This window comes from Podarcis pityusensis (assembly GCF_964106645.2).
Source record: "Podarcis pityusensis genome assembly, chromosome: 3".
In the NCBI taxonomy this organism is placed as follows: Eukaryota; Metazoa; Chordata; class Lepidosauria; order Squamata; family Lacertidae; genus Podarcis; species Podarcis pityusensis.
In genome coordinates this window covers 69,926,949-69,939,131 of record NC_138026.1, presented here as the reverse complement: position 1 = coordinate 69,939,131, position 12,183 = coordinate 69,926,949, and the positions used below count along the sequence as shown (strand labels likewise).

At 45.1% G+C, this 12,183-nt stretch overlaps 3 protein-coding genes across 6 annotated transcripts in view; 2 read left to right on the top strand and 1 right to left on the bottom strand.

The window, feature by feature from the left end:
• Positions 1 to 518: 518 nt before the first annotated feature.
• LOC308474449 (mas-related G-protein coupled receptor member A6-like) lies at positions 519 to 2,534 on the top strand. The gene is made up of 2 exons (XM_081000736.1): positions 519 to 648; positions 1,459 to 2,534. Coding segments are annotated over exons 1-2 (975 nt in total). The 5' UTR covers positions 519 to 646; the 3' UTR covers positions 2,432 to 2,534.
• Positions 2,289 to 12,183, bottom strand: part of PNLDC1 (PARN like ribonuclease domain containing exonuclease 1) — a 45,187-nt gene continuing 35,292 nt past the window's right edge. The window contains exon 20 of the transcript XR_013984717.1: positions 2,289 to 2,374. The gene's annotated coding sequence lies outside the window, so the exon portion shown is untranslated. The remainder of the gene's footprint in view (positions 2,375 to 12,183) is intronic.
• On the top strand, positions 5,179 to 11,731 carry LOC308474447 (mas-related G-protein coupled receptor member A8-like). Of its 4 annotated transcripts, none has more exons than XM_081000732.1 (3): positions 5,179 to 5,320; positions 7,506 to 7,575; positions 10,628 to 11,731. In XM_081000732.1, coding segments are annotated over exons 2-3 (987 nt in total). In that variant the 5' UTR covers positions 5,179 to 5,320; positions 7,506 to 7,573; the 3' UTR covers positions 11,613 to 11,731. The 4 variants fall into 4 exon arrangements, with proteins under 4 accessions (XP_080856858.1, XP_080856860.1, XP_080856859.1 ...); XM_081000734.1 differs by having other exon boundaries at positions 5,197 to 5,320; positions 7,506 to 7,610; XM_081000733.1 differs by lacking the exon at positions 5,179 to 5,320 and having other exon boundaries at positions 7,464 to 7,610.

Sequence of the window (12,183 nt, the reverse complement as noted above, 5' to 3'; positions counted from 1 at the left end):
CTTTCGAACTGCTAGGTGGGCAGGAGCTGGGACCAAGCAACGGGAGCTCACCCTGTTGCGGGGATTCGAACCGCTGACCTTCTGATCGGCAAGCCCTAGGCTCTGTGGTTGAACCCACAGCGCCACCCATGTCCCATATATACATATACATAGCCCTTAATAATTTAATAATTTGGGATCAGTTTACCTACAAGATCACTTTTTCTTACATGTGCCCACTTGACAGCTTTGATTGGCGGAATTGGCACCACTACAGGGGCCGCATAATACCCTTCCTGCATTGGAACGAACTCGGTCATTTAGTGGTGCAGGGCAGAAAGAGAACTGAGATAATAATTCAAGTCACACTACCCTATCTCTCCAGGTACAGGTCATATACCACAGTAATCAAAGCAGTCTCTTTCCTTGATCTGAAGCCAGATTTAAATAGGTACAGAGAAGTATGTGAGTTTAATCATATTGTGGCTGACAGTCACTATGAGGTCATGAAATTCTTGTATTCAGTTGTTACACAACCAACACTTCATAATAGTGGCACTTGGTCACATCTTTGCAGAATTCTATTACTGTGAGAGGAAGACAAATGAGAAAAGAAGGTTGAAACGAAATGAGAAAAGAAGGTTGAAATGAAAATTGGAGTGCAACTATGTTAGTATTGACTTTTCTGCTTTGCAGCTGCTTACGTCAGTGTGATTCTCAACATCTATATTCATGTTAGTCTCATCAAGTCTGCTTAACAGGCTTTATAGGAACTTGCCAGAGATAATTTGGGGTATCTCTACTTGCTTCTCCCAACAACATCCATTCAGTAATCAAATTGTGACGCAGATCATTGTATAAAAGTATATGGCCACCCTTCATATTTTGTGATGGTTGCAAAGGAATGAAAAGGGGAAGAGGAGAGAAAAGGCAGAAATTCAGACAGCCACTTGCCTGTGAATATGTTTCTCCCCCTCCCCCAATATGGCAAAGGGTTAGTCATAAGAGGCTGTTGCAGCAAAAATAATAAAGAGTCTTGTGCTGCCTTAAAAACTAACAGGTTTATCATAGCAGAAACTCTCATGGTCTAGAGTTGACTTCATCAAATCTAAATTATGCCATAATATAAATCTTTAAGGTGCAACAAGACTCTTTGTTTTACTCTCTCCAAAAGCATTGACTTCTTATTCTCATTTGCTTGAGTATTACTCAGCCCAAGTCTGGCAAAGGGAGCAAAGAAATTCAGCGGGAAAGCCTCCTCTTGACCTACAGGTCCCTAGACATCAGTGCCCACCAGTCAGTTACTGGTAAGATCCTTATCCCATTCACTTAATTCCCTCCAGTTGCCAAAAATTGTGGGAGTAGAATCTAATAACAAGAACATCCTTGCCTGACAGGTGATCATTTGAAGCTTTCCTACGGCTATTACAAAATCTAGGTACCTTAATAGTAACTGTAAGTTATGTTTGATTTTGACAGGTTGAAAGGAATAATAGCTTATATTGATAATGTGATACCAGAAGAAGGCGTATCGCCTTCCAGCTCTGCTGGTGTAACCAAGAAACCCTACAGACTTCCCAAGGAGCTTGGAACAATTTTTATTGCAACTATTCCAGTCAGCATCTTTGCATTCATAGCGAATGTAATTGTCTTTTGGCTTTTCTGCTACAAGATCAAACACACTAACTTAACCCCCTATTTTTTAAATCTTACTATTGCAAATCTTCTGACAAGCTTCTGCAGTGCTGAAGTTGCTTTTTTATATTCTATGAATGTACGTCTAGTTTCTCCAATTCAACGTCTAATCCAGATGCTCTATATATGTGCCTATGACACCAATTTATACATCTTTACAGCTCTCACTGTTGAAAGGTACATCACTGTCTATTTCCCAGTCTGGTGGCAACATCACCGGTCTGAGTATTTCTCAACCATACTGTGTGTGATTTTATGGATGTTGTCTTGCAATCTGTCACTTCTGTACTTTTTTTTCTGCTTCCCAAAATTCTTCATAACCGCTAAGGAATTTGAATCTCAATGTGGAACTTCCACTATAATATCCTTAATAACTGAGGTGGTTCTTGTCCCATCCAGCGTGTTGTTTTTCTCTTTGGCCATTTGGATCAGAACCCTAAGATCACAGCAAAAGCCTCGAGAAAGACTTGACATTACCATTGTGGCCATAGCAACAGTGATTCTTATCTTCAATGTCCCAACCAGAGCTACATTTACTTTTTCATTTTGGGAACTCTCAGTAGATTTGACTACATTGAAAATCATTACTGTGTTACTGGATTCAATCTGCTGCAGTGCCATTGCTATTGTGTACCTTATTGTTGGATGCTGGAAGAGGTGGGAAGCCTTAAAGTCCTTCCATATGTTACTTGAGGGAGCACTGGAGGATACAGAAAACATGCCAGAGTCAACCAAAACAGATGAGGTGCAAGCCTGAAAATATCTCTGGCATCAGAAGCCAACCCCCCCAACCCCCGCATCAGATGATTATAGAAAAACATGGACATTCTTTCACAGTTCCAGAATAAATTTATTACGAACGCTTTGATGTTGTGTTCATTATTTCTAATGCACCCATCTAGGCCCTATACCAGGGCAATCTCCAGTCCGGATGGCTTCTTATGCAGAGCCAGTTGGCGGAGTCAGAGGGCGGAGGTGACTGAGCCACCAAACACCGAGTTTGACATTTCTCAGTGTGGTCAATAAGCAGGGATCCTACAAAGGAAGCAAAAGTGCAGTCAAGGTAACTGGACAGCGGAAAAAGGCAAGCAGACAACCACTATGAAAAGGAGGTCAGATAGAATCAGAGAACTGTAGAGTTGGAAGGGACCACGAGGGTCATACAGTCCACCCCCTGCAATGCAAGAATCTTTTGTTCAACGTGGGGCTTGAACCCATAACCATGAGATTAAGAGTCTCATGCTCTACCAACTGATCTATCACAGCTTCATGAGGTGGATGGGCAATAGAAGAGGAAAGCGAGAAGCCAGGAAGCCCAGAGAAAAGAAGTGTGCTGGTGGATATATATCTGGAATAACTGAGAACAGCATCCAGTACATACATCTCTGAGAAAAACCTTTGAAGCAAACGCTAGAGAAGTAGCCTGGTGTTGTCAATGCTGAACGGAACATTTTAAAGTGCAAGAGCTCACTATGGTATCTCCCATAGGCTAACCATGCTGCCGCCAGATCTGTTCATATAAACATCTGCATGTACATACGGTATTTTCCCCAACTCATGCAATTTGTTTTATGTGCCTGAAACTTCTGGATTTCTGTATGCTTGCTTTTATATGACTTTTGTGTTTTTACTGTTGCTTTACTGGCTATAGGTTTGTGTTTGTGTTTTAATATTAGATAGATAGATAGATAGATAGATAGATAGATAGATAGATAGATGATAGATAGATAGAAAGATAGACAGACAGACAGACAGACATGACACCACTTAGATATTTTCAAAATATTAGGCAGTACAGTTGACCCACAACATTGGGGGCGGGTTGCGTTCTGGGGGTTGCACATAAAACTAGAATTGTATATAGTTGAAACTACCCCAGAATTATCCCTGCATGAGCACCCCCAACCTTTCTGAAGCTGGAGGGCCGAGCAGGCTTTGCCTTCCCCATGAAGGTTCTGGTGAGATCTCATGGAGCCGTTCAAGATCTTGTGAGATCTCACAAGATCTCCCCAGAGCCAGCTTCCGGTTCCGCTCTGCCTTAATGGAACCAGACCCCACGACAGCAGGAGATCATTGGCAAAGGAAAAACAAGGATGATTGAGGGTAATTCTCCTTGTAAATTCCCCCCCAGGGATGGGGGAAATGGGCTTCACTCGCAGTTCGTCTCAGTACCTGGCTCTTGCTCTGACATGGAATGCGGGGGCAGGGAGGCGCTGAGTGCAAAATCACTTTGCCTGGTGAAAACCCTCCAATGCTGCCATTAAGAAGCAGAGGTTCTCCTGTTCATTAGAACTTAATTGGACTAAAGTACAGTGGTGCCTCGCAAGACGAAATTAATTCGTTCTGCAAGTTTTTTCTTCTTGCGAGTTTTTCGTCTTGCAAAGCACGGTTTCCCATAGGAATGCATTGAAAATCAATTAATGCGTTCCTAGGGAAACCGCTTGCCAGGCTGGCGGTGCGGAGAAGGGCTTTTCTCCCCACCGCAAGCCTTCAGGACAGGTACGGGAACAGAGGGGAAGGCGCGCAGCGCTTTCCCTCTGTTCCCGGGGCTTGCGTGGGAGGAGGGTTTTCCCTCCCCACCGCCAACATTCAGAACAGCATTCTGAATGTTGGCGGTGGGAAGGAAAACCCTCCTCCCACCCCAAGTCTTCAGGAAAGCCATCCGAAGCTGGGCGGCGGGAGAAGGTGTCCCCGCCCCCCCGCCCGGCATCGGAGCTTCGTTCCGATGCCGGGCGGCGGGAGGAGGCGTCCCCCCCCCGCCCGGCATCGGAGCTTCGTTCCAATGCCGGGCGGCGGGAGGAGGCGTTCCCCCCCCGCCCGGCATCGGAGATTCGTTCCGATGCCGGGCGGCGGGAGGAGGCGGTCCCCCCCCGCCCGGCATCGGAGATTCGTTCCGAAGCTGGGCGGCGGGAGGAGGTCCGAGGACAGTGGGGAAGACGCGCTGCGCTTCCCCGCTGTCCCGGAGATTTCCCTATGGGCTGTCGTCTTGCGAAGCAAGCCCATAGGGAAATTTGTTTTGCGAAGCGCCTCCAAAACGGAAAACCCTTTCGTCTAGCGGGTTTTCCGTCTTGCGAGGCGTTCGTCTTGCGGGGTACCACTGTACAGGAACGTGCTAGAAGAGATGAGATCACAAACTGTGGAACAAAACCAACTGCAAGGACTTTAAGGTTTGAACTCGAGATAAGACTTCATTAGATGTAAAAGATGTGGGGAGGGGAGCCTATGGTTTCTTTATTTAAAGTTCTCTACATTTATGATTTGACAATCTCCTCTGAATGTTAGTTCAAATTATATTTGTACAAGCGAGGATGGAAGAAATTGGATTATACATATGGAATATAACATTAAATGGAACTGTGTGTATTTAAAAAAAGGAAAAAGGGAGGGAAGTTCTATTTTGCAAAAGGTTTACAATGGAAACTTAGAGCTGACTCTTCCTCACCCTTAATTATTTATGGAGTGACTTGGAATTTATTTATAAGAGGACTTGGAATTTAATTTAATTGGAAGTATAATTGCTCATATATCCTCAATTGGACAGAAGGATGAAAGGAGTCTGCAAACTGCCAAGGAATTGATAAGGTTCATTATTGAGTCATCTGCAGTTCGAAAGACCACTCTTCTTCCCAGGCTGAGAGAAAAAATGGTGAGAACAGGTTATTTATTGGAACAGAGTGACTTTTGCAGCTGTTGTTAAAGTTGCAAAACAACGAAGCACGGGACGGAGCGATGGAGAAATTTCTGGAACAACAATGGGATATCAGCTCCGTCCAAGTCATGACAGATAACAGCAACAAACGGGGGGGGGGGGGAGAGAAGAGAGACATAACATCTTACAAGGACAGGAAGAAACACAATAGACAGAACAATTGCCACACACAGGAAGAAAAAAGATATAGTTTGAGTTCCTCGCTTGCAGTTTTATAAATCATTTAATGTGTCAACATGAATAGAAGTTATTAATACTGCAGTTGTTGTATAAGGGATTGTTATTATCATCAGAATGTAATGGAAATTAATAAGATTTTGAATGCAGAATTAAAGCAAATTATCAAGCCATCAGTCTTTATCTAAATTATCAGTATTTGAACGATTGGTAATAATAATTGTATTATAAATTGGTATTCTTATAATGAGGCTATTATTGAATTGTAATCGAAAATAAAAATGTACACACACATACATATATATATATAGAGAGAGAGAGTTCTCCCCAGAGCCTGTAGGAAGGCTTCCCAGAATCTGGTTAGCAAGGTGGAGAACTTAAAAGCTCCTTCTGTGGTGGGAAAACCAGGCACAGAGAGAGCTTTTAAGCTCTCAACCTTGCTTACCATGCTCTGGGAGACTCTCTTGCAGGCCCTGGAAGTTCTCACAAGATTTCACAAAGCTGTCCAAGATCTTGCCAGAGGCTCCCAGAGCTCATTATCCGCAGCCCTTCCTCATATGCCCCTTCCATGGGAGGTTTGGAGGGTGGCAAGAAGATAGCAGGCCTTTCCCAGTGATGGTCCCTGCATGGGAAATGCTCTGCCTGGGAAAGCACACCTGAAACCATTCTTATCTAGTTATAGGTGCCAGGCAGTGGCGTAGCGTGGGGGGTGCAGGGGGGCCGGCCGCACCGGGCGCAACATCTGGGGGGGCGCTCGCACTCGCAGCTCTCTGCCCCTACCTGGCTCACTCACTCTCTCTCACTGCAGTGCTGGCTGTGCGAATCCGAGCCGAGCCGCTGGGTCGCCGCCCACTGTGGAGGGGGTGGGTGCCAGGCGTGCGGTGCGGAGAGAGAGCGAGGGACTATCTGGGGGAGGGACAGTGCAGCGGCCGCCCAGCGCAGCGCTGAGCGCGGGAGAGAACCACACCAGACCAGACCAGGCAGCAGCAAGAAGAAGCTGGCAGCGGCGGCAGGTTAGGGGGCGCAAATTACTTGCCTTGCCCCGGGTTAGGGGGCGCAAATTACTTGCCTTGCCCCGGGTGCTGACAACCCACGCTACGCCGCTGGTGCCAGGCAAAGACTTTTCTCCCCCACTCCTAGGCTTTTGGACCTTAATTTAAAGAATATTGTGGCCTTTTTAGTTGGGTAGGGCTTGTAACCCTGACTAGGTCTCTGAGCTATGGCTAAGGACAAATGTTCCACGATGCATCGTTCTCCTGCCTTCTGCTGTAGCTGAGCAGTTAGAGAATTTCCATGTGCAATATGTGGACCGTAAGAAAGTTGTTTCCTTTCCCTGGGTGGAAATGGAAGCCTTCAGAACTTTTTTAGAAACCATGCAAGGAGTGGCTCCAGTCCCACTTTCTGGTATCTCTCCACCATTCAGAAACGGAACCAGTCCAGACTGTTGAAGAGCTTACGATGACTGATGATATGAAAAGATCTCCGGAAAACTGAGATAACAAATGAGGCAGAGGCGCTGGCTTCTCCAGTGGATGGGGGGGGTGGCTGGTGTGACATTATGAAATGTGGCAAGGAGCCGGGGTGGGGCCAAACACCCCAGCCCCCTCAAAATATACATTTGGGGGGCTGAAACTGCCTTGGCCCATAGGAGTCGGTGCCTATGAAATGAGGTAACTCTGTTCTGTGAACTGCCCTGAGACCTCCGGGTATAGGGCGGTATATAAATTTGATTGATAAATAAATAAATAAATATAAATAAATACTCTCTCTCCAGGTACACGTCATCTACCAGGGAAATCAAAGCAGTCTCCTTCCCTTCATTTGAAGCTATATGTATATAGGTACAAGGTGATATCACTGTGAGCGTAACCATATCGCACCTGACAGTAGTTGTGAGGTCATGAGATTCTAGTATTCAGTTTGTTACATATGTCACACTTCATAGGTGTGGAACTGGTCATATTATGCAGAAGCATGGTCAAAGAAGTTTGAAATGAAAATTGGAGTACAATCATGTTAGTACTGACTCTTCTGTCTTGCTACTGCTCACGTGAGTTTGATTTTTAAACACCCACATTTCTGCTAGTTCCCCTCATCATCTATTTGTTTAGCAGGCCTTGTAGGAACCTGCAGAATTAATTCTGACTGTATGTGGTCTATTTCTCCAAAGAGAACCCAATCAGCGATCAGATCTTTAAGCAGTTTACTGCATAAATAATATATACCTAGCCTTTGTACTTTTGTGATGGGTAGGAATGGCAGAGGGGCAATGAGAAAAGGCAGAAAATCTTATATCTGTTATCGCCAAAAAAAAAAAAAAAAATCCTGAAGGAAAAGTTACGAGATTATGGTCTATTATGCTACTGAAACTTTATTTTCCCCATAACAAAAATATTAAAATTCTAGTTGCTGCTAACGAGGGAGAACGGGTGAAGGCAAAACTTTTATTATTGACCTATTAAACTGCATTTTTGTTGGAATCCATTTTGCTCAGGCAATATATGAAAGGCCTCCAAGTGGAGTTAGCTTGTTTTTGCAACTGCTCAGCATTTCGTTGAAGTCAGCAGTTGCTAATCTTAAAATACATATACAGTGGTACCTCAGGTTAAGTACTTAATTCGTTCCGGAGGTCCGTACTTAACCTGAAACTGTTCTTAACCTGAAGCACCACTTTAGCTAATGGGGCCTCCTGCTGCCACTGCACCGCCGGAGCACGATTTCTGTTCTCATCCTGAAGCAAAGTTCTTAACCTGAGGTAATATTACTGGGTTAGCGGAGTCTGTAACCTGAAGGGTATGTAACCTGAAGTGTATGTAACCCGAGGTACCACTGTACCTTAAAATGCCTTACTGTGGCTGCTGTGAGTGTGGAGGAAGCAAGTGTCCCATCCCTAGGCCAGATGGGAAAAGGCCTAGCATCAGGGAGCGGGGCCCACACTTGCTTCAGGTCGTGGCAGATGTTCTCCTGGTGACACCTAGTTTGGTTGTCTTAGGTGATTTTAACACTCATGCTGACACAACCTTACAAGGGGCTGCTCGGGACTTCATGGAAAGCATGGCTTCCATGGGGCTGTCCCTGAATAAGTTTGGCCCAACTCATAACCGCAGACATGCCTTGGACCTGGTGTTCACCTCTATGGATGTTAGTGATCTGACACTAAGTAAAAGCAAAACTAAAGAAGTGCCATGGTCAGATCACTTCCTGGTGCATCTGGACTTCTCCACGACCCTTCCCCTCTGCAGGGAGGTGTGACCGATTCAGATGGTCCGCCCCCGCCACTTAATGGACCCAAATGATTTCCAGACTGTGTAGGGTATGTTTTATCCCATGTTGATGGCCTTTCAGCTGATTCCCTGGTGGTCCGCTGGAATGCGGAGTTAACCAGGGCTATTGACTGTTTGGCTCCGAAGTGCCCTCTCCGATTACATGGAGCCCGGACAGCCCCGTGGTTTTCCCTGGAGCTGAGGGTGATGAAACAATTGCTGAGATGGGTAGAGCACCGGTGGCGGAAAACTCATTCTGAATTGGACCGGAAACAGGTTAGAGCTCAATGTTGAGCCTACCAAGTGGCAATAACGATGGCGTAGAGGACTTTCTTTACCGCCTCTATTGCATATGCAGAAAGTAGCAAAGTAGCAGCAGGAGACTCTTTCAGGTGGTTCGCAATTTAACAGAACCACCTTTGCCATCGGGGCCTAGAAAAGACCCCAATATCTCCTGCAATGATTTTGCAAAGTTTCTTGCAGATAAAGTCTCTCAGTTTCGGAAAGAGGTAGACTCCACCATGGGAGCAGGGCCGGAGTGGGGAAGTGCTAGAGTCCTGTCTAGTCAAGTTGCATGGAATCAGTTCCAATCTGTTACCTCTGAGGATGTGAACATGCTGCTTAGGCAAGTGAAACTGACCACCTGTCTCCATGATCCTTGCCCATCGTGGCTAATGAAAGCGAGCCGGGAAGGGCTGGGCAATGGGCTCTGTGGGGTGGTGAATGCTTCCCTCTGTGAGGGAGCCTTCCCAGCCACGCTAAAAGAGGCGGTTATTAAACCGCTTCTTAAAAAAACATCTTTAGACCCGACTAATATGGCCAACTATCGCCCAGTCTCAAATCTTCCATTTTTGGGCAAGGTGATTGGGCGGGTGGTTACTGAACAACTCCAAGCACGCCTGAAGGATGTGGACCATTTGGATCCCTTCCAATCGGGATTCAGACCTCATCATGGGACTGAAACTGCCTTGGTCACGCTGGTTGATGATCTCCGGTGGGCTAGGGACAAAGGTGAAAGCTGTTTCCCAGTTCTGCTGGATCTCTCAGCAGCCTTTGATACCATCGACCATAACATCCTTCTGCACCATCTAGAGAAGCTGGGAGCACTGTTATACAGTGGTTCTGCTCCTTTCTCCTGGGCCGTGTCCAGAAAGTGGTGATGGGGGATGAGTGTTCAGACCCCTGGGCTCTCACTTGTGGGGTCCCTCAGGGTTCCATCCTCTTCCCCATGCTTTTTAACATCTATATGGAGCTGCTGGGAGAGATCATCAGGGGAGAGGTCTGCACGATGCTAATGAAAGAGAGGAGGCGGACTTAGCATGGCTTTCCCGATCGGGGAAGGGGGCGGCTGCCGGGGACAGAGGGAGGCAAGAAGGAGCCATGTCTCTGACAAGGGAAGGCGGAATCAGTATCAGCAACAGCAACAGCTATTTTCAAATTCTTACTTTGAGTATTCTACCATAGGATAGTGCTTTGTCCCACTTAAACTAAGCATTCATATGAATTCATCTCTGAATTTTCTAAGATTTTGCTTGAAAAAAATGGTGTCCCCCCCCCAATTATATTAACTGAGTCACTTAAGTCACTCCTTACTCATATTTTTGCTAAACTAAAAAGTCTTGAATGCTGCAACCATTCCTCATGGGGGGTGGGGGATGAATTCTGATATCCTCCTATTACAAGCAGCCAAACAAGGGAGAGCATAAATAAATTCAAAATTGGCAATTCTCTGCCAGATTTTGGGAAGTGGAATACTGAAAAACTCAATACCTTAATAATTACAAATTATATGTGATTTCTATAGGTTGAGAAGAAAAATGGAATACATTGATAATGTCATGATGGCAAAAGCAAACACCTTGTCTTCCCACACTGCTGGTGCACCCAAGAAAATGGTCAGATACATGGAGGCTTCATACTATTTCAGATTAAATATGCTGATTGCATCTGTTCCCATCTGCATTGGTGGATTAATAGCTAATGCAATTGTCTTGTACCTTTACTGCTGCAAGATCAACAAGCCAAAGTTAGGCCCATATTTTTTAAATGTGACCTTTGCAAATCTTATTATAATCTTGTGCAACCTTGAAGTGGCTGCTTTTTTTCTCGGAGACATGAAAACCCCTACAGTAGTCCAACGTGTAATGGAGATGCTTCATATTTTTGCATATGATACCACCTTATATATCTTCACAGCTCTCACCGCTGAAAGGTTTCTCACTGTCTATTTCCCAGTCTGGTGGCAACATCACCGGTTCAAAGATTTCTCTATCTCAATGTGTGCGATTTTGTGGATGGTTTCTGGCCTGGAGTCACTTATGGCATATTTTTCCTGCTATCCAAGATATGAAACCGTTAATGCTAACACTGCCATCTGTACAATTGCAAATATAGTGGAAGTCATCATGGAAGCCATCGTTTTTTCCCCCAGCTTGTTCTTCTTCACTTTGGCCATTTGGATCAGAAGTCAAAGACCACAGCAAAAGCCTCTAGCAAGACTTGACATCACCATTGTAGTCATAGCTATTCTGATTCTGATTCTCAGTGTCCCAACTAGATTACTTCATGCTATTTCATATTGGGTGGAATCAATGAACTGGTATCTGTTGACGACCACTGCTCTGTTACTGGATTCTTGTACCTGCAGCAGCATTCCTTTTGTATTACTCATTGTTGGAAGCTGGAAGGGGCAGAAAGGCTTTGAACCCTTCTGTATGTTTCTTGAGAGGGCTTTAAAGGATACTGAAGACACATCAGAGCCAACAGCAGCGAACCAGGAGCAGGCATGACAATATCCTTGGCCTCAGAAGTAATTTCTTTTTAAAAATAAAATAAAATGTATACATTTTATGGAGAAAAAACGACATTCCTTCCAAGTTTCAGAATAAATTTATTTCAAATACTTTAAGGTTGTTCTTTACATTGATTCTAACACACCCACCTAGGTGTGGCACTAGGGCCACTTTCTCCTTTGGATGGCCAACTAGGCAGAGGCAGCAGGTGGCCTGAAAGTAGAGGACTATAGTCAAAACTAGAGGGCAAAGGTGACTGAGCCACCAAAGACTGACAGTGATCACCATTTCTCAATGTGGTCATTTAGTAAAGGTCCTCAAGGGAGAGCAAAAGTGTGGACAAGACGATCAGACAGTTGAGAAGGGCAAGCAATCAATACGAAAAAGAGGTTAGGAGTGGCAACAGAGGATGAAAGTGAGGAGTCTGGAAGCCCAGAGGAAAGAAAGAGACCTCTTGGTGTTATCAGGGATAAGATCTTAAGTACAGGTGCCATGCTATGATCAGTTCTGCTCCTGTATCTATACACACACTTCCATTGCCATGCTATGATCAGTTCTGCTCCTGTAT